Source organism: Taurulus bubalis (assembly GCF_910589615.1).
Source record: "Taurulus bubalis genome assembly, chromosome: 4".
In the NCBI taxonomy this organism is placed as follows: Eukaryota; Metazoa; Chordata; class Actinopteri; order Perciformes; family Cottidae; genus Taurulus; species Taurulus bubalis.
In genome coordinates, this window is record NC_136592.1 from 29,036,965 (window position 1) to 29,059,052 (window position 22,088).

General features: G+C 44.1%; 1 protein-coding gene across 1 annotated transcript; it reads left to right on the forward strand.

The window, feature by feature from the left end:
* Positions 1-399: 399 nt before the first annotated feature.
* On the forward strand, positions 400-21,875 carry eif2ak4 (eukaryotic translation initiation factor 2 alpha kinase 4; the record flags this gene model as incomplete). The annotated part of the gene is made up of 39 exons (XM_079216816.1): positions 400-552; positions 697-812; positions 1,627-1,729; positions 1,812-1,985; positions 2,493-2,573; positions 2,694-2,845; positions 2,934-3,034; positions 3,135-3,292; positions 3,397-3,935; positions 4,356-4,471; positions 5,271-5,425; positions 6,115-6,548; positions 6,647-6,719; positions 6,812-6,901; positions 6,994-7,116; positions 7,334-7,438; positions 7,591-7,654; positions 7,747-7,826; positions 7,919-8,020; positions 8,109-8,159; positions 8,264-8,500; positions 8,902-8,977; positions 9,313-9,434; positions 9,705-9,754; positions 10,132-10,300; positions 10,918-11,034; positions 11,184-11,249; positions 11,349-11,519; positions 11,613-11,747; positions 11,942-12,049; positions 12,394-12,522; positions 16,252-16,338; positions 16,518-16,630; positions 16,721-16,776; positions 17,204-17,307; positions 17,831-17,899; positions 18,701-18,745; positions 19,609-19,724; positions 21,472-21,875. 39 exons carry the CDS (start codon positions 400-402, stop codon positions 21,527-21,529), a joined length of 4,998 nt encoding a protein of 1,665 aa, XP_079072942.1. The 3' UTR covers positions 21,530-21,875.
* Positions 21,876-22,088: the final 213 nt, after the last annotated feature.

The window sequence follows — 22,088 nt, forward strand, 5'->3', positions numbered from 1 at the left end:
CAGGATGTGAACCTGTTATTAAAAACAAACGACAGCATAAATTGTTATCCCCTTATTCCCCCATCCCTACAAATATACGACGTGTGCATAAATCAGTTGAGGATAACAACACTGCCCTCTTGCGGCCATACATAAAAACGTAACGTGATGACGTTTCACCTGCGACAACATCTTAGTTGCAACAGCGCATGCGCGCGCCAGCGAGCAGCGCTGTTGTGGTCGCCTGTGTGTGTGTGCGCTAAGTTAGCAGAGTGATGACGGAGAGGTGACTTTCTGCTAAAGTTTCGGGTCAACAAAGTGAGAGCGCAGCGGCGCGCGGCGCTTCCTCCTTCTTCTCCCCCCTGACGGCTGTGAAGTGAGACGGGACGCGAGGGACCGCCATGTAGCCGAGGCTGGAGAATGAGCCGTCAGCGCACTACAGCAGCAGCAGCAGCAGCAGCAGCAGCAGCGGGGACGGACGACTACACGGTGCAGCAGGAGAACGAGCTCGAGGCTCTTGCGTCTATCTTTGGAGATGACTTCCAGGACCTGCGGAACAAGGACCCGTGGAAGGTAACGTCAGCTCGAGCTGTGCGCGGAATGCATTGCCGTCGTGAGCTGCTGAAGTTGACACGTTACCACTTTTCGTGGGACTTGTTATCCGAGATGGGTCACACCCCCCTTAACCATTTGAGGTTTCGTTGACTGTGTTTGCAGGTCAAAAGGCCTCCAGAGGTGCACCTCTGTCTGCGGCCCAACGGCCTGAACAATGGACAGGAATGCTACGTGACTGTGGACTTGCAGGTCAAATGCCCGCCGACATACCCAGACGCGTGAGTACTGACCCCTGCCCTGGACCATGTGGCCACTATGTGGCCTTTACTGCCCCTGCGCGGGCACACGCATAGTGAGGGAGGCCTCTGGCACCAGGCTGCTCCTGAATCTCCAACTTCGTCCTCGTATCACAAAGTATCACGTGACACTGAGTGTAAAATGCTCTAATTGATTAGCTGTCCGCATACCAAGACACTTAACATTGTTCTTAATTCAAACTCTTAATTGTTTTTCTATGCTTCTTGACTTTCCTCATTTCCCCCTCCACATATTTTCACAATATTGCACGGTTTCTACACAATGCAGGTGTGCAATAATGTTTGTGTACTTGTATTTTGCCTGACTGTATGCTCTTGCTGCAATAAAGAACACCAAAAAAATGAAAATAAACCGTGGTTTTGAAGCATTAATGTGGCACAGCTGATGTTGGCAGCATTGTCAAGTTTATTTAGAGTTTCACACTTTAATTTGTTAACACAAGAAATGGAGCAACAGAGTTGTCTTGTGCTCTAATATAATCTATAAATCCAACATCATGCAATGGCCAGCAAGCCCATGAAAAACTCTAACTAATAACTAAAACTGTTTTTTCCGCGTGAGCCCACATGATTGGTAAGAAATGAGGAAGACGCTGCTTATTTCTCCACGGGCCAAACTGTGGTTTTTAACATTCCAGGACAGCCGCCCCAAGTGTCTGATGGTAATTTAACGGGCTTAATCTGAACAAAGATTTAATGTGGAGTTGTAAATGTCATCTCAGTGTTTACCGGTGATCATTCCCCTTTGGTGATTTATGTCTTGTGGCACCATCAGGCCTCCAGAGCTGGAGCTTAAAGATGCCAAAGGTCTGTCGAACGAAAACCTCCAGAACCTTCAGAGTGAACTCACTAAACTGGCGACTGCACGATGTGGGGAGGTGAGGATGCACAGACACGCAGATGTATGTATGAATGAATGAACACACAGGCTACGATTGACCTACCTACCTATTCACCTAGGTGATGATTTACGAGCTAGCAGACTATACCCAGGGCTTCCTGAGCGAGCACAACAAGCCCCCGTCGAGCTCCTTCCATGAGGAGATGCTGAAGAACCACCGGAGACAGGAGGAGAAACGGGCTCAGGAGGAGCAGCAGAAGATGGACCAGCAGCGCAAGCAGGAGGAGGACATGGTGAGGAAGAGACAACAACCTTTCATGGTGGATTACTTTTGTCTGGGGCTTTGTGCTAATGTTACTTCTAACTTCTAACTCATTTTCTACTTAATAAATCATATATAAAATACCAACAAGGTGCATAGTTTGTCATTTTGTTTTATATATACTGTATAGTATTTCCATAATACATCTGCTATCATTTCCCAAATTCAAAGCAGTAGCAGAAGTATCATATTCAGTTTTTTTTGTGCAATTAGATCTGAATTTTTTTTTTTATGGTTATATAAAATTTATATTAAAAAAAATAGAAATTCAGATGTATGTATGTATCTATATATATATATATAATATATATATATATATTAAAAAAAAAAAAGACAAACTATGCACCTTGTTGGTATTTTATATATGATTTATATAATAGACAACACCCTTGTTGGTGTTTTCTTAAATAACCAAACCCACCACAACTGACAAGTTCCAGTTGAACAGGAAGTTGACTGAGGTATTTTGTTTTTGTAGGAAAAAGAGATCATGGCTGAAATCCAAAGACGAGAGGAGGAGAAACGAGAAGAAAAAAGACGAAAGGAAATCGCCAAACAGGTCTCTCCGCAGCAATGCAGCAAAGCATGGATCTTCTCATATTGTAACGCCTTCAGAAAAATCCCATGAACAAAAAAGAGTGTTGTAAATTGACCTTTTGTGGGATGTTTACATTCACAGGAGCGACTTGAGAGCATGGAGCAGCCAGTCCCTGCTAACGCCTCCCCTGTCGGGCGGAGCCCACCCAGCTCCAGTGGAGCTCCTCCTGAACTGACGGAGGCCAAGAAAGCTGCGGCGAGCCGCCGGCGGACTGCCTCGAATACACGCCACAGGTACACGGCAAACCAACCGCTGCTCCTCGTGTTGAAGAATGAAGAAACATTGTAATGATGCCTGACGTTGTATCCGTCGTTTTCCCAGACGTGACACGGTTAATGAAGACAACCCTCGTTCACAAGCGCTTCTTCACTTCTACAGCAGCACTTTTGGAGAGCTTGTTGTCCACAGAGGGAAAAGCTTAGGTGAGAGCCGGTCTTGGGCAAACGTCGCTTCATCCCCCCTTCCCCCGTAACCTGCTTCTACATTTACGTCCATTTACGTCCGTGTTCATGATATCGACAGGTGTATGCGAGAGGCTCCGCCGCAGCGTTTATTATGGATTTGAGGAAAACTCGGGAGACTTTGCTGTGATCTACGAGTGGTCCCTACGCTGGAACACGAAGATGGGCAAGTTCTTCACCAGCCAGGAGATTGGGAGGATTGAGAACTGCAAGAAGCAGGCAAGTACAGAAGGAAGCATGTATTATCATGAAGAATGTAATGATTGAATAACACATGTGACTGTTTTTAAGAGCAGGATAGCTTACTCTGAATTCCTGTGTAGATCCACGGGGCGGAAAATGAGTTCAACTCCCTCTTGCGGCTGGATCACCCAAACTTGGTGCGCTACATGGCGATGAGCTCCACTGAGAAGGACGACTGCCTCGTGGTTAACCTGCTGGTGGAGCATGTGGCCGGCATCAACTTGACCCAAAGCCTCACCGCCAACACCCCGGTCCCTCTGGATAAGCTGTGCCACTACACGGCCCAGCTGCTGGCCGCTCTCGACTACCTTCACTCCAACTCCGTGGTGCACAAACAGCTGGGGGCCTCCAGCGTGCTGGTGGACTCCGAGGGCAACGTCCGACTGACTGATTACAGCTTGTCCAAGAGGTTCGCCGACATATGCAAAGAAGACGTTTTTGAGCAAGCCCACGTGCGCTTCTCAGAGGAAACGGCGATGCCAACGAAGACGGGCAAGAAAGGCGACGTGTGGAACTTGGGCCTGATGCTTCTGGCGCTGAGTCAGGGGAAGGAGGTGCAGGAGTATCCAGTGACGGTGCCAGCCTGCCTGCCTGCTGACTTCCAGGATTTCCTCCAAAGGTACGTATGGATAGGAACATCACCAGCATCTTAAAGAGGATTCAGCCCATTTACCATAACTCTTGTACTGCATACTTTCCATTAGTGCTTACTGCAGCGTTTTAGATTCCTGTTTTGTTTGTTTTCCTCACAACAATTTATATTAATTTCACTATTATTGATTTATCTGCCAATTTTTCCAAAGTTTTGAAAAATTCAGTCGACAGTGAAAAAACGGCCATCATACTATTCTAAACCCTAGATTGTTTTGTTCAAACATTAGTCAAAATTAAATCTGTCTACTTGCTTTCATTTGAAGTTTTTTTATACATAGATTTAATTCAGATCATACAAATAGTTTCCTAATTTGCAATGTGTCTGCTTTGTAGCAGACCACCAGCACAATGAACTGTCATTATGTTGTGCGTGTCTTTGTCATAGGTGTGTGTGCCTGAATGATGCTGAACGCTGGACAGCCCAGCAGCTTTTAGACCACTCCTTCCTGAAGCCTCCATCGCCTAAAATCCTGCCACAGCACCGGGATTCCAGCCCAGAAGGTGATATACCCGTCCATATTATATAAGATTTGGTCAAACAAAAGCACAAATTACAACTAAAGTATCGTAAAATTGACAAAAACAACTAAATTCAAGATTTCTCTAGAGAAACTGAACTGTATCATCATTTAGTCAATAAAATGTTAGAACTTAGTGAAAAATGTGCATCGTAATAAGCAAGGTGACGTCTTCAAATTACAATAGAAATTTGTATTTACCAAGCAGCAAATATTCCCATTTTAGAAGGTGGGCGCAGAGTAAATGTTTGTTTGATGAATGACGTTTAAAGAATAAAAAAATAGCTGCAGACTCATTTTCAATACGCTAATTTAATTGACTTGGCAACAGTATTTATTTGAGGCTAATTGTATTGTAGTATATTACTTTGTACAGCTGTTTCTGTTATTCTGTAAAGTCAGTGTATAAGATAAGATAATCTTTTATTAGTCCCGCAGTGGGGAAGTTGCAGGATTACAGCAGCCTTGCACACAATAGAGACACATAGTAAAACAATCAAGTAATATAAATAAAATAACAATAAACAGTAGTAAAAAACAGTAAGAGAAGAATACAGTAGCAATTTTAAATGAAATATACAGACGGAACAACAATATAAAAGTACTTAAATATATTTAGATTGCACCAGGTGAGTGCAATTAAAGTGTAAAGCTGATCACACCCCCAAATTTGTTACACTTATATAATTATTGCAAACCAAAAAAAACACTTAAGAATTGCTCAATGAGAAAGATCAACTCCAACAAGATAATCCAATAATAATTTGTTGTTGTCGTCCCAGAACCTGCCGTGGACTTTCCATCATCTGTCGTCCCACCGAGCCACATCCTCAACGCTCCGTTCAGCTCCGGGGCGGAGAGGCAGTTTTCTCGCTACTTCAATGAGTTTGAGGAACTCCAGCTCCTTGGAAAGGGAGCCTTTGGTGCTGTTATTAAGGTAGGTTCTTTTCTGACACGCTAGCTTTAATGGGAGAGGAGAAGGTCTGTTGCGAATCCTTTGCGTCCAGTTTGTTTCTTCCACTTTCCCTCTCTACACTCTAGATAAGATAGGATAATATAATCCTTTATTAGTCCCACAGTGGGGAAATGACAGGATTACAGCAGCACTGCTCACAAGTGAATAAAGAATAATAAAATAATATAAATAAATATAAATAAGCAGTAAAAACAGTAGAATATTAATATACAGACTGACTAGAAAAGTATATATATAAAAAGTACTTAAACGTAAACGTATTGCACGTAATATTGCACCAGGTGAATGCTAAAGTGAACATATTATATTACATACATTATTTGCATTTTTGCACTCTCCTATTGTTTGTTGTTGCTGTTATTTTATTTACACCTCACACACTTAATATGCACATACATACTGCACTCTTGCACTTCTACTGTTTAATTTAATTCCTAAATTAATACTCTGTTCTTCTTTCTTTCATCCAGCTATTTTATTGTTTTTTTTATCTTTATTTTTATATATCTTATATATCTTTCATCCCTGTTGTTTTTATATCTTATCTTATTTTCTGTGTAAACGGCTGCTACTTGACACGAAATTTCCCCTTGGGGATTAATAAAGTATATATTCATTCATTCATTCATTCATTCATCCTGCGTCTCCAGGTTCAGAACAACCTGGACGGCTGCTACTACGCTGTGAAGCGCATCCAGGTCAACCCGGCCAGCAAACAGTTCAGACGGATCAAAGGCGAGGTGACGCTGCTGTCGCGCCTCAACCACGAGAATATCGTCCGCTACTACAACGCGTGGATCGAGCGGCACGAGATGCCCTCGCTAGGCGTGCTGAGCACCACCGAAAGCTCGGAGGCCTGGAGCGCCGCCGACAAGCCGCCGCAGTGCAAAGAGCCTCCGCAGCGCATCAACGAGCTGGGCCTCGCCGACAACGCCGAGGACGCCGCGCCTCCTCCGGCCCTGTCGAGCGCGGTGGAGTGGTCCACCTCCATCGAGCGGTCATCCAGCGCCAAATGTAGCGGACACCAGTCGAGTGATGAAGAGGATGATGATGATGACGAAGATGTGTTTGGTGCCTCTTTTTTGTATGTTTCTTTTTTTTTTTTTTTTTTGTGGCAGTAAATCCAGCAAGCCTTTCTCCTGCTCTTAACTCTTAACACATCATTATTGCCTTCTCTTCTAGGCCCTCAGATAGTGACTCAAGCAGTGACATCATCTTTGACAACGGCGATGAAAGCACGAACGAGATGTCACAGGTTTGGATATTTACACTTCATTATTCATTCAGTCGTTTGTGTACGTCGGTGTTGAGCACACTGCAGCTAACAGCTGGTGTTTCTTCTCGCAGGTCGAGCCAATTAAAATGCCGGTGATAGACACAACGGAGAGCACAGACTCCGATCGATCCCTTCTTATAGCACATTACTTGTACATACAAGTAAGCTTCACCTCCATGCTCCTTTTTTTAAAAAAATTTGCCACTAGATGTCTCTGTCTCACATCTAATGTTTTGATTTCTGTCCCTGACAGATGGAATACTGTGAAAAGAGCACTTTAAGGGACACAATAGATCAAGGCTTGCACCAGGACCAGAATCGTTTATGGAGACTCTTCAGAGAAATACTGGATGGCATTGCCTACATCCACGAGCAGGTATTCAATATGTGTGTTCATGTGTTTGAGTTTCCACCCTCCTTCTAAAGCGAATAAGCCCATTTGCCACAGAAGTGCCCCATAACGTCAAGGATTACACTTAGAAATCCAAGCCATGTGTTTTTCACACGTAAACCTTTTGTATGAAGAGCAAAAAGCCATGTTTTCAATTACCCATGACCGAGCAGATCTCTTCAGCCATCCTCCTCTCTTTTAGGGCATGATTCACAGGGACTTGAAGCCTGTCAACATCTTCCTTGACTCGCAGGACCACGTGAAGATTGGGGACTTTGGCCTGGCTACAGACCATCCTGCTAACGTGGTATGCTTCATCCTAATGCAGTTAGCAGCTTCACCCTGCTGGTAATGGAAAGGATTTAGTGTGAAATATTGTCTCAGTGATTCGCTTCACAGGTAACCAAGTTGTAGCTTGTGCATGTGTATGATGTATAACTCCAGTGATGATGTTGTCAGGCTGCAGGTAAATTTGAAGTGGAGGAGAGCAGCTCAGCAGTGATGCCCAAACCAGACCCAACAGGTGCAGAGAGTTTGGAAAAATAAGCATTCACACGATGTGATTCTGATCTGCTCGTTCTTCCCTGACGCTACTTTTGCATCACCATTCTCCAGGTAACATGACAGGCATGGTTGGTACTGCGCTCTACGTCAGTCCGGAGGTTCAAGGCCACACCAAAGCCACCTACAACCAAGTAAGATTCCGATTTTTATTAGATTTTACTTATAATTTGAAGTTGAGATGAAATGCAAGTGTCTGGGAATCATCCAATCTCTCTGTCCCCAGAAAGTTGACCTGTTCAGCCTGGGCATCATCCTGTTTGAGATGTCCTACCGGCCCATGACCACGGGTGCCGAGCGCATCTGTGTCCTGAGCCAGCTACGTGTGGTACGTCCATGTTCAGGACTCGGGGCAATACATGTAGGGGATTTATGGTGCGTGGGACCTGTTCCTTACCTCTCTTTCCACGCTGCAGGAGCCCATGATCTTCCCCGAGGACTTTACTGCGTACGAGCAAGGAACACAGGTGAGGCCGCTGTAGCGCTACCTTTTTTGACGGGAATCTTTTTCCTCTCTGTTTTCAGTCTAACAACAGAACGCCTCTCTTCGTCTCTTCTTTGCATCCGTCAGAGGAAAGTGATGGAGTGGCTGTTGAACCACGACCCGGCCCTACGGCCCACCGCCCAGGAGCTGCTGAAGAGTGAACTGCTGCCCCCACCGCAGATGGAGGAGTCGGAGCTGCACGAGGTGCTGCAGCACACCATGGCCAATATCAACGGCAAGGCCTACCGCACCATGGTTGGCCAGCTGTTCGCCCAGAACACCTCTCCGGTCATGGATTACACCTACGACATAGACCTACACAAAGTATGGCTTCCGCTTCAGCTGTGTTTTATTTTTCTCACACGAGACCATGTGCAGTTCTGTGCTGGACTCAACATACGACTTTTAAGTGTTTGCGCTTAATTAGATAAAGCATGTGTGCTCTATAAGGAAGTAAAAACGTTTTAATTAATATTTGACATAGTTTATACAAGACCAGAGAGAAGGTTTTGTGTCTGACACTTGGTTAAAAGGCAGTTCTTGTACTCTGCAAGTTGTTCCCCTCGCTACCTGCAGATGTCACTGCGGACATATGAACGGCTGCACCGACACCTCAGTGCTACTTCACTCATCTGGTCTATATAACCGACCAGCAGAAGGTCTGGTAGTGCTTAATCGATGTCTCCTGATCCCTAACAGAGGCTGTTTGTTTGGTCTCCCTTCAGGGCAGCTTCAGCTTGAACAGTGCCAAATTGCAGCAGCATGTGTATGAAACAATCACCAGGATCTTCAAGAAGCATGGTGAGTACACTACGCTCGTCTGGTGAGTTTGCGTGTGAGCCTTTGTTGACTCTCCACTGTGAACCCCATGGACTCCTGACCCGCTGCAAGCCTGTTTTCGGAGAACCCCAACATCTGCTCCAGTGAGTGGCAGCTAAACAATAAGTCCACTGTTGGGCAGCGCCGATTCTGTGCAGGTGCTAGTGTTGTTTTTGTGCACACTGCTGACGATGTCCAGCTGAGCTCATTTGCTTATGCTCAGTTTGTATCTGCTCACGTGCATCATCTCTTCTTTCGGTGTGAATGTGATGCTATCTTATGCAGATGTTGCATTGATACATGGCGTTTGCTCTCAGGCGCGGTGCGTCTCCAGACACCGCTGCTCCTCCCGAGAAACAGGAAGTTGTATGATGGCAGCGAGCTGGCCTGCTTCATGGACCACAGCGGAATGCTGGTTACTCTGCCCTATGACCTTCGCGTGAGCCCAACACACGCACACGCATGACACACGCACAGGCGCGCATGTCCACACTTTCACGCAAACGCCAATTATTCGTCAGCACATGTAAAACACACACATAGTGTGAGGCTGCAATCAGCAGCCGCCTTGAGATCCTGCGACTTCAGGAAACCCTGAGGACTAAATGGTTGTTTCCACACTGATTGATTGCAGCCTGGTATGCACTGATTTCATTATGTGTGTGTGTGTGTGTGTGCACCAAATGTCTCAACTCTCTTTCTACTTTAGATGGCGTTTTCAAGATTCGTCGCTCGCAATAATATCACGCATCTGAAGAGGTAACGTTAAAGGATCTAACACATTTGTATTCCAATAATCCTTTGTCATTATGATAAAATAGTCATGTGTTAGCTAAAAGCTCTTTTTCGAAATGGTCTTGCAAACAATCACTTATATGTGAAACTAACATAAGTGCATGAATATAAAAAAAGGTCAGGTGCTTTTATTTAAAGGTCCGTTTACTTTTTGTAGTTATGCTTAGGTGATGATTTTTGAAACGGGTGGAAAAACTCCACTGTATAACAATGTTATCGAAGTAAAATACAATGAAGGAATTATTATTCAGTGAATTCACCACCAAGTTAAACAGTTCACACACAAACATTTGACATTCATGTTGACAATAAACACGTCTCTTCTTTGTATCGTTCTCCAGGTACAGCATCGAGCGTGTATTCCGCCCCAGGAAGCTGGATCGCGCGCACCCAAGGGAGCTTCTGGAGTGTGCTTTTGACATCATCACACCCGTAACTAACAGCCTGCTCCCGGATGCCGAGACCATTTACACCATCTCTGAAATAGTCCAGGAATTTGCCGTGCTCCAGGTTACATGAACTACCTTTTTTTTTTTTTTTTCGTTAAATCATCCAGTGAGCTGACGGTTTGTGCTGCGCTGCCTCCTCTTGATTCGCATTCAGAGCAGTTTGCTGATGGGCTGGATGCAATCATTGTTCTTTATTTCCCTACAGACGCCATCGTCGCAACCTGTCCCATCTTTTGTTTTTTCCCTTTTCACTTCCCACTTACATTCCTAACATACCAAAGTATGTGTAAGCCTGACAGATTTACACCGCATTCATTATTTTTTATAGTAAATCTGTTTTGCACAGCTCTGTCCACTTCCTTCCCTGCCTCCCAGTATAATCCATTTCCTGTCCACACATCCCAGTGCTGCTTTAGTGTCCAGTCGCAGGTCTCCTTGCATGAACCCAGTCACCCCAGAGTCTGGCCTCTGGTTCATCCCTCATAGAGCTCGTTTCTGATCCTCTCCACCGCCCTGCTCTTTGTGTGAAAGCTTTTAAGAAGACGTGAGTCAGTTAGAATGAGAGGGCAGCCGGACGCAACAGTCATTATTCACTGAAGTGCCCATTGTACAGTAGTGCTCTTGGTTTTGACTGTAATTGCAGCTGAGAGGGTTAAAGGTGTGTTTTTGTGACCGCAGGAAAGGAACTATAACATTTACCTGAACCACACCAGCTTGTTCAAGGCCATCCTGCTCCACAGCGGAGTCCCTGAGGACAAACTGAGCCAGGCCTCCACGATACTGTGTGACGCCATGGTCAGTGCAGTTCACACGTGCATCACAGATGTTACTCACATTGAGTGACTGTTGCTGATATGCTGGTATGAACATATATAGTAGTGTTCTTACTAAATATAGCCGTGGTAACATTCCTGGCTCCTTCTTCTTCTGTATTTTTGCTCCAGAGCGAAAAGCTGACCAAACGTGAGGTGGAGGCAAAGTTCTGCAACTTTTCACTGTCAACCAGCAGCGTAAGTCCACCGGGGTGCATGCACCTCCTGTAAAAATAATCAGTCCCGCTGCAACAAACCTGTTCTCACTCGTAAACTGCTTTCCTCTGCTGCGTCCAGTTGCAGACGCTGTTCAAGTACATAGAACAGAAGGGGACTCTGCAGGACCTGGCGCCACTGCTGACATCACTCACCAAACAGAAGACCGCCGTCACCCTGCTGGCCAAGCAGGGCCTCAAGGACCTGGAGGAGCTCACAATGCTGCTGCGCAGACTAGGAGTTAAACTGCAGGTGATTTTTTTGGATTCTGGGTAAATGAATGTTAAAAGAAGCCAGTGTGTCTGTTTTCTTGCCTTTTTTAACACTGATATATTCTCTCTGTAGGTGGTGGTCAATTTAGGCTTAGTGTACAAGGTGCAGCATCACTGTGGGGTCATCTTCCAGTTTGTGGCTTTCATCAGGAAACGCAAGCGAATTGTGCCGGATATAGTGGCGGCTGGAGGACGCTATGACCACTTGGTAGGTTTTCTGTCACGTCATGACAAATATCTGCATCGATTATTTATTATTATGTGTCCAAAAGTTTTAATTCCACACGTGCATGCATGCGAACCATATTTCTTCTAGCTCATATACAGCTCTTCTGTCTGTGTTCCATTAATTCCATATGCAGTCTACATGATGCCGTTATGGGGTTTGTTCTCTGTCACTAGATCCTGGAGTTTCGAGGGCCGGCTTCCACAGTGCCGGTGCCCTATGCAGTCGGGGCCAGTGTGGCCCTGGACAAAGTCTGTGCTGCTATGGCCAACATGGAGGAGCCAGTGAGTGACACACACACGCACACACACACACACTGGGATCTGACGTTTCTAATTATTGTGATGAAGGAGCGGCAGACAGCTACATATTTAATGATGCCTTATTACAGCAGTTGGCTGCCACACAGCCACTTTTAGAAACACGTTAATGACTATGATCACTGCGACTCTTGACGCCATGGAGCTATTTTTGCAGGTGCATCATTTTCTATATTTTCTATCTTCAGAATGTGAAATGATGAGCCCAAAAAACTGTCGTTCTTCGAAGAAAGAGTTTTTTTTTTACTTCACTTCATGGCATCATTCAGAGTTTACCGTTTTTTTTTTTTTACTTTTCTTTAATGCAGCCATCAGTGAGCTCCTGCGATGCGCTGGTGGTCCCAGTAGGACATTCTTCCATGTCCAGAGCCATCAATGTGGTCCAGAAGCTGTGGAGCTCTGGCGTCTTCGCAGACATCGCCTACGATGTCTTGCAGGTGAGCGGCCTGCCTGAGAGCCCTGCATAAATGATCTGAATGGTTTCCGGGTGGAAAAGCAAATGGCAATTTTGATTTAACAGTGCTCTGTGCAGTTCTATTGTAAACAGTTATGTTATACATTCTGAGTTTTTCACCCAAATCTTTGGTGCATCCTTGAAGTCTTCCAAAAGAGTTGATAGCTTTCCCTGCCTCGTACACCAATGTTTTGAACATCTTGAAGCGCTGCATCAGTTCTTTCTTGCGAGCAGTTCTCTGACTCCTTCCCCTCTGCTGATGCGTTGCTGCATTTCTTGGTGCGGTACCACCACCTGGAAAATTTGAAATAATATTCGTTGCACAAGGCTAGGTGGTTAAAAACTCCACATGGTATTTTATGTAAGTTTGTGCAATTTAAAAAAAAAACACATGAAGTGTTGGAATTGGTCCACAATGAAACTTTAGAAACTATAAACTTGAACCTGTATGTCATTAAATAGTTTTCAGATATATGAAGTTCATCATGAGAACCAAATATGCTGCAAATTCTTGTAAAGTCTTGTAAGCTCATGTGTTTAAACAAGTTTTTTCAAGAGATATTTTTTCTTGGTTGCCAAAAAATGGTGCTGCATTTGTGGTACTGAAATAATCATCGATAATATAAAAAAGATTGAAAATACGTGTTAGTGCTGCAAAAATGCAGTCACTTAAAACCGAGTCACGCAAGAGCCATTAAGGCCAAAGTCTGAATTCCTCTCGGCTAAAGGAAGCCGAGTCCACTTCACAGTAAGTCACTCCCTTACTGTTGTTTCCGGACCTGCGAAAGGAAGGAATCTGCCTCGAGGACGTAGCTGTTACGTGTAGATCAAGCTTGTGTTTGTGTCCATACACTAACGATTGTATAGCCGAGCCCTCATGTTTTGTTGTATGTCAAAATGAGAATGAACCATTGTGTGAAATGCGTCGTAATGTCAACCCTCCTACAGAGGGCAACACCTGACTCCCGCTCTTGAGGGGAAATGCCCCTCATCGGTCAGCAGCAGCCTTATCGTGACGGCATCAGATATAGTAAACATCCCAGAGGGCTCACTGGCCATATTAGGACAATACAACATGGAGCCATTGCTGCAATAATCGACTCAGTCATCTGGTAGACAAGCTTCCAATAAACTTTTATAATAAGCTCTGGTTGGGCGAACAGGCAAACTGAGATCAGTCCCTTCAAAGTGAAGTTATTTATCTTATGGTCCAAAATGCCTGATGCCATGCCTCTGTCACATTCTTCATGTTTATGTGACAAACTGATGTCAGCCCTGTGTGTTGCTGTAAACGCCCTCCCTGGCATATTGCTTAGCCCACACATAAATACTTTTTACCCCCCTCCTTTACCCTTTTATTGCCTATTGTTTTAACGTTCCACTTCTGCAATAGACAAGTGTTTTTCCTTTTTAATTGTATTTTTGTACTGGCACAAGTATTGACAACCTTTATTTCCCCTGAGAAGCATTTAGGAAAGGTTGGGTTTGCCTGAAAACAAGCGTCATTATGTCCAGATAGTCAACCGTGTGTGTGTGTGTGTTTTGACTATGTATGCAGGCAGTGGCGAGTTGGTTGAGAACACCTTGTTCGGACCTCCTCACCCAGCCCTCCCCTCGCCAGACTTTTGTTAACACCTTTCACATGCTGGCCTCTTAACAGGCCCGAATCTGCAGCTTTAATTCATCCTCAGGAGACGGTTCCACTCTTTTAGCTTTTATTAGCCAAATATGGCAAACCTTTTCCACATGCTGTCAGCTTAGGCATATGGCCCAGAGCTGCCCACCGGGCAATGGCTTACCTTTTGACTTAATTTGTTCTGTCAATGAGAAAGTTGTAAGAAAAGAGGAAGTTTTAGTGCTTACATGATGACGAGGCAAATTGAGACACACACACACACACACACACACACTCTCATAGTACACTCTTGTAGTACACAGAAGGGTTTGTTCTGCACCACCGTTGGCTCTGCAAGCCGACCAGCCAGATGAAACTCTCGGGCTTATGTTGGTGGGAATTAATTGGGCTGACACAAACGTATACATGCATACATATACACCGTCATGGTTGGATGCGCTACCTGAATACACATTGGCTTTGCTTGTGACTCCCAGCACAGTGCACACTCACACTCTGGTTCCAAGCAAAACTTCAGTTAAACTGACTGACTGCAGCTATAGAAGAACTTTTGAAGCCATCAGTCCAATGTTCCCCCCAGAATGAGCTCTCATTTTCCAACCCAAACATCAAACTTGACCCGTTTTTATTCTTTTAGTAATTAATGGAAGGGAACACTCTGTAAAACGTGCATGACGGCAACGAGCTTTCAGCAGTTTGCAGTAATTGAGCTCTGACGTGGGTTCAGTCAACGCCTCCCTCTAGACCAGGGGTGTCAAACATACGGCCCGCGGGCCAGATTCGGCCCGCCAGGGGGTCCAAGCTCAGCCAGCTGGATTTTTTTATACTGTGACGGATAGGATTTCCGATCTTTCAGCAGATTTGGATAGCCATAAGAAGCATAAAGTAAAGTCATTTGTAGCATTTTCAGTTGCAATCGATGAGAGCGCTGACGAGCAAGAGGAAGATTGTTGCCGACCGCTCTCACCCCGGACATAAACTGTTCGAGTCCCTTCCCTCTGGCAGGAGGCTGCGGTCCATCAGGACCAAGACCTCACGCCACACTAACAGTTTTTTCCTGTCGGCAGTCGGGCTCATAGACAGAGCTCCTCCACTGACTGACTGTCACCCCCAGACAATTCCCCCACCGGTCACATCCCTTCCTTCCTCATATTTAAACTCACTTACCACTTTACTTTACACTTGTCACCTTCACACTAACATTTCACCTTAAGTACCTGTGCACTTTATTTAAATTGTGTATTTTTATATTCTACTGTACGATAGTAGATTTAATTCTAAATATCCCTCCCATTGTTGCACTTCGTTTATCGTTAAATGTTTACTGTTATTGTTAAATGTAATGCACCTCCCGCCAGGACAAATTCCTTGTATGTGCAAACATACATGGCAATAAATGGTTCTGATTCTGATTACTAAAGATGTTGCTGAACTCATTCGTGGTGACCGGGTCGGAGTGGACTGGACCCGTGCCGTCAGTGAGGCTACAGACGGTGCACCATCAATGATCGGGGGAGAAAAACAGGCGTTGTGATGAAATTCAGAGAGAAAGTACAAGCTGCAAATGGAGGATAGCGTTTTTGGACATTTCAATGTATTTTTCACTGCGAGGCGTTGTGTCGCAAGTTGTTAAAAATGGATCACGTCATGAAAGTGCCGTCACAAAGCGAGGGAATCTGCAGAGGAGAGACCAGGCAGATAAACAGTGGGCTGATGTCTGAATTTTTGGTCTTTATGTTTCTAGTTTATTGTCGAAAGACCTTTAAAAATAGGGTTTATCATCCAAAAACCTTCACCAATGATGTAAACATAGACATATTGTCGTTACGTATGCGTTATTATGCTGTGGTTTTACTGGTCTGGCCCACTTCGACACCCTAGACTCATCCCACTCTGGCTCTCTGGCCGGCATCTTCAAGCCCCAACAGTAAAACATGGAGAAAGGTCATCTTCAAGCCACTGCAACACGATTTTTTTTTTATGCACTCCCGGTTGAGCTGAGTTGCACCCTTAAATCACCACTTTGTGTGTGTGTGTGTGTTAGTAATTCAGCCTTTTGTCATTTTGGGTGTTTAGTCTCAGGAGACGTTGATGGAGCACTGCAGGCTGGCCAGCATCAATTGCATGGCCCTGGTCTCTGACAAGGAGGGACACTATGTGAAGGTAAACCCGCCCGAAAAGCATTGTGCAGTACTATTTCAAGTGTTTTTGAAGGTACCTTTTTTTACTTAAGAAAACAGCCTTTCTGCAGATTATGATGCTTTGCAAGCTGTTTTGATAAGAAAGAATTGTGGAATGGTTTTTCTCCAGCAGCACATTGTAAAGTCATCTTCTGTCTTCAGGTCAAATCATTTGAGAAGGACAGACAGTCGGAGAAACGGATTCCTGAGTCGGACTTGGTGGACCACATCATTCAGAAATGTCGGACCAAATTCTTTGAGGAAAGAAACATCAGGTAGAGACATTTAGTTTTAATGTGCTGCTCAGATGTCTGCATGATGTAAGGCGGTTGTTCTTCTATAATGTTGTCCTTGTGCCCCTGCAGAGAAATCTCTGAAAGCATGTCTCAGAACCCAAAAGGATCACTGCTCAACACCACAGGTATAATTACCACGTACTCGGGACAGTCGGCCTCTATTTTCAACTGAAACTGTATATTTATTGTCAGTCTTTCTGCAACATGATACCGTCTCGCATGTTTGTATATAGTTGTGCTTTGACTCCACCAAAGAGCTGCAATAAAAGTGTTAAAGACCATTTAAATATCTTGTGATCAATGCAGCATCTGCAAAGTACGACTGATCTTCGAGTTGCATTTTCACTCCTGGCATTTAACTGAGTCGTTACCTCGAGTGACGTAGGATTTGGCCTTTAGAAGTAGAAGTGTTAAATTTCACACCAAGTTCTGGCATGCACACAGGTAGCCAACAAACGGGTTCAATTAAGTTGCTTAACTGTTGGGAATTATACATGTAAAAAGCCTTTATGATTGGATTAAATGTTGAATTGATGCCTTTTCTGCCTCCAGGCTCTTCCGAGCAGCATGGGAGCAGCAGCACCACGAACATTAACGTGAACGTCATCAGCCCGGACAAAGTTTCTTCCAGTGTTAGACGACGCTACGAAACTCAGGTTTGTGCACGTTGGCATACTGCTCTTATTTAATTTCATGACTGAGATCAATGGTTGGCGTCTGCCAAATGTTCGGATGCGGTTATCAAACGTTAAGTACTAATCTTGAAGATTTTAACTGTAATAAAAGTCTGTTAAGTCACTGTCTCATCTCCAAATGAGCTAACACAATGGTGGTTGCGCTTTTGGCCCGCTGATGAAAACCCAAGCATTTGCAGTATTATAAACTGTGTGCCTGTGGCAACTTTCAAGATCAAGAGTGGCGCACAATTAGTGATGCGGTTTCCAACAACCACAGACTCGTTCTTCAGCTCACTTGTGTGTGTGTGTGTGTGTGTGTGTGTGTGTGTGTGTGTGTAAACTAGATTCGAGAAAAATGCAATTACTGCTTATCGCCATTGGTGCATTTGAAGATGATTACTATCCTGCCAGATTATTTAATCATGGAAACAACAATAATTGCCTGCCACTGTTTTTCATTTCTTTCTTCCTCACTTTGTTTCTCTCTCTCTCTCTCTTTCAGATCCAAACCAGATTACAAAATCTCGGTACAAGTTTGCAGAACAAGAGCAATGACATTGAAGTTCTGGCAGTAAGTCATTTGTTTGTTTACCGCTCCCAATCCCAGCTACCCTTTTCAGCTCTCCCACCTTATCTCTTGAATCCATGTGTGAAATCACAGAGCGGGGAAAGGGCTTTTGATAGCTAAAACCGCAAACATCACTGGGACAGCCCTTTTATAGTTATTTGCCTGCCGCTAAAATCCCCTGCTGGAGGTTAAGAGGGCTGCAAATCCTTTCCAGGCGCTACAGAACTATGAACACTAAACAGAAGGCAGTCACCGTGTCATTTCGGGCGATGCAAATGGCTGCCATATTGAGTTTATTTGTGGTCGCGTTGAAGATTTATGGCCAGATATTCTCAAAGTAAATCATCCTTGAGTGTCTTATTCATCATGTCGCCGCATATTCCAAATACATTTGTCTTCCCTGTTGGGTCTGGATTGCATCAGCGCTGCATACAGTAAATACGAGTTATTGAAACATAATCACCTTGATTTCAGTAAGCAGTCGCATAGGCCTTTGTTGTCTACCAATCAGACTGGAACACAGCAGTACTTATGTTCCAATGATAAACCCAGGAGGCCATTAGACTCTTCCTGTGAAAGACACAGAGTGCTTTCAGGCCGGCCGAGAGCACGGGGAAAGTGGAATTATAAGTAATTTACTGTAAGAGGGGACTGGATTATCTTGTTTTGAAAGAATTATACAAGCTATTGGGTGCAACGGTTGATATTTTTAGCTCGATTATGAATATGTTTGTGGAATTGTTGCCACATGAGATCAGGCTCCATTGTGTTTTTGTGTAACCCTGCTTGTGTTGTCTCCCACAGGTGGACCTGCTGAAGGAATCGCTGGTCAACTTCCTGACCCTGGAGGTTGGTTCCTTACTGGCTTCATCAAGACCATTGCAGAGTTAATAAAAGGCCACATCCTTAATGAAGGAGGGAGGGAGGAGTGGAAAGAACGACCAGTAGAGGTCAAGATCCTAGACAGGAAGACGGAATCCCGTCTCCTTCCTTACATAACTGATGAGGAGTGAGGGAACACCCCGGCCTTTTCCTACAGCCAGGGAGCTCTGCTTAAGAGTCTAACTCGCACATCTTTAACAAGGCTCACATATGGGGCAGACTTGTACTACAGTTAACAAAAGGCATACTTTAGAGGTGTGACTAAGGCTGCACTCATAAAGCGCCTGGTTCCGAGGAGCAGAGGTTAGTAAAAAAAATTAGATTGTGCTAAAAAAGATGAAGAAAGCTGAACAACGTTCTTAACACCACTGGTATATAAGCAAAAGCGTCCCGCCATAGATGAATAGGCCACCTATACAGTTGGCCCCCTTCAGCATGTGTCAGAGAAAACATATTTAGTATACAAAACACATGACAATACACAGTGCGTGCAGGAAAAGGCCTGTTTTTAATTATGGCAAATTAAGTCACGCAGAGCCTAGGAAACTAAACCCACTGTAGCTTTGTGCCTTCACTGCACCACGACACTTGACATGCACAAATATACTCCAAGGCTGCAAATGAAAAACCCCATTTATTCCTTCAAAATGTCGTCTACTTTTCTGTTGGCAAACATGAAGAGACTGACACCCTGTCAGGCCTCTGCAACCTTTAACAGAGTAAAACTGTTCTGAAACTGGCTTTGTTTGATATGTCTCTGTATTGCATCATTTTGTCACTTTTTCTTATTTTGTTGCATGAGCCCCTGCTCTTTCTTTCTCTCCTTCCAGTTTGATAGCGAGGAGCAGTTCAACAGCAGTGTGAAGACTCTGCTGTATCGTCTCCCCAAGCAGCGCTACCTGAAGTCCATCTGCGACGAGATCCACCAGTTCAAAATTATGAAAAAGTGAGTTGGGTGTTCCTGTACTATTAAGTATCGTCAAAGTAAACTGTAGTTTTGTTCCCTGCCAGGCTTAGCTTGCTATATTATTAATAGTCTAAAAAACACAGTCAGGGAACATGACTTTTTCAAACCAATACTGGTACCTGTACTTTGACAATTGGCCGATACCGACCCAATGTCGGTGTTTAATTGATCCGCTGTGTGGAAGTGACTCCTAACTTTTAAAAATACAATTTAACAAATAAATACATAGATATACCGGATATTTATGAAACTTGTTATTTGTTATTATTATTATTAATATCATTACAATTGATTATAATAAATCCTGAAATGTATCAAAACTTAAATTATTTTACTATGTATAGACTCTATAAACAAATTGAATGGATCGATCCCATTGCCAGCTGTTCAGCCCTAAGATACGAGACAATAATCAAATCACTTCTAAAACTCTGGCAACACTAACACAAGCACAGCCTTGTCTTTTATGTAAAAAAAACAACAACATTTTCCCTGAAAATACGCGGCGAGAACTTGATACCGTATCGACTTTTTTCCGAACAAACCGCTGCAGACGAGCCAGAGAACCCTCCGCCTCGCCTCTCTGCTCCGGCCACTACTGACTTGTTGTTTTCATTGAAATGAAACCTGAGGTAAACAGTAGGACACATTAAAGACCACTTAGAAAGGCAGACTTCCTTTTACGGCCAGCTGTCGCTCCAAAGCTCCGACCAAGCCCTCACCCTCCAGGTGTGCCAGTGACAGACGGCCCTTCAAAGGCAGCGGTAATACGGATAACTACTGCCTTGCCGAACATCAAATCCTCCGCTGATCCCATTTCCTACGGTGAAATCTGGAGAAGGATTTGCCTTATTTGGTCTTCTGATGTCTGTCTCCTAACACCCACGTTGAGTGACACTGAGATTGTCTTGTGCGGGTTTACTTCATCCATTGCTGTGGTTGTGGATAGGGCGGTTAAAATTCCCAAGCTTTCCCAGCAGAACGTTTTTCTTTTCTTTTTTTCAAAGCCCTGGCTAAATCCTCAAGTGTTTGAGCTTCTAGTGTTGTGACGCTCGTGCGTGCCCATAGAGAGCAACCCTGTGAGGGATTCAGTGAATTCACTCATTCATGAATGAGATGGTAACAAACAAAAAAGGGAAGAAAAAAAAGATTAAAATCAAAGCTTCTCTTTCTGCTTTCCCGTCCGCCTCTCCAAAGCATTTGGCTTTCATTTCCTGTCTGGAAAAAAAAAAAGTCTCTTCTGATAAATGAGCGTCACAGAGGCAACAATGGATTTAGTCAGCATGTGTTTTTATGAGTTTGTTTAGTTGTTTTCATCTATGTGGGGCACAGGCTACTGAGGCCAGATGAGTGGGCTAAAGGGCTCATGCATTCACCTGGCTGCAGGAAGGCCATAAACTAAACGTATCCCAAGGGCTTTGAGCTTTTTCCTTTCAGCCAAAACTACTGACACTAATGTCCCTCAAGATGAAGTAGATGCCGCTACCGTTGCTAACAACATTTTAAATGATAATGGAAATGCATAGGCGTTTTAACTTTTTTGTTTTTGGTAATATGTAATGTTGAATCCTGTGTAACATCACCAGACTGACCTCTTTATCTCGAGACATCTAAGCTGTCTCGACTGAATTTCATTGTCTTGATGTTGAGATGTCCCATTTGGAAATTCTCCCTAATGTTTTTGAGTGTTTTAATCTTGTAACAGACAGATGTTGTCCTCTTGCAGGGTGGCTGTGGTGGTCTTGTACAGCTACAAGGACGACTACTACAAGATCCTTCTCTGAAAACCAAGAGGTTGCGCCGGCCCGCTTTGCTTGAGGCGCGGTGGTCTCCCAGAGACGATTTTTTTTTAATCCATGGACCTACAGACACTGCTTGAAGACTGGTGCTGTGAAAAGCTCTGAATCATGTTTACCATGGTGAATGGTAATTCAGCCATTTCACCCCAAATCCACAGCTTTCCCCAAAACCTTCCAATGTTTTGACAGGTTTGACTTTCTTGCCTTAATGGAACCATTTGGTGGTGAAAATGAGTCTTTTTACTGAAGATTATGTGTCACGAAGGCAATCATTTAACATTTATAATTATGGGATGGGATTGATAGTTGTAATAAACAATTTTTTCTCACATCGAGCTGTGATTTTGTGTCTGTTTTAGTTGTACTTGGGAGTACAACACAGCCAATAGCAGCCTGCTGAATAACTGTCTTCTTATTGAGTATTATCTCCTAAGCTATTGCTTATCCTCATTCTAAATGGAGGTATTGTTCATTGGAGACAGAAATCGTGAAAATATCTCTACTTTTGCATCGTCTGAAGGCTACGTGTTGCAGTCGTTGTATT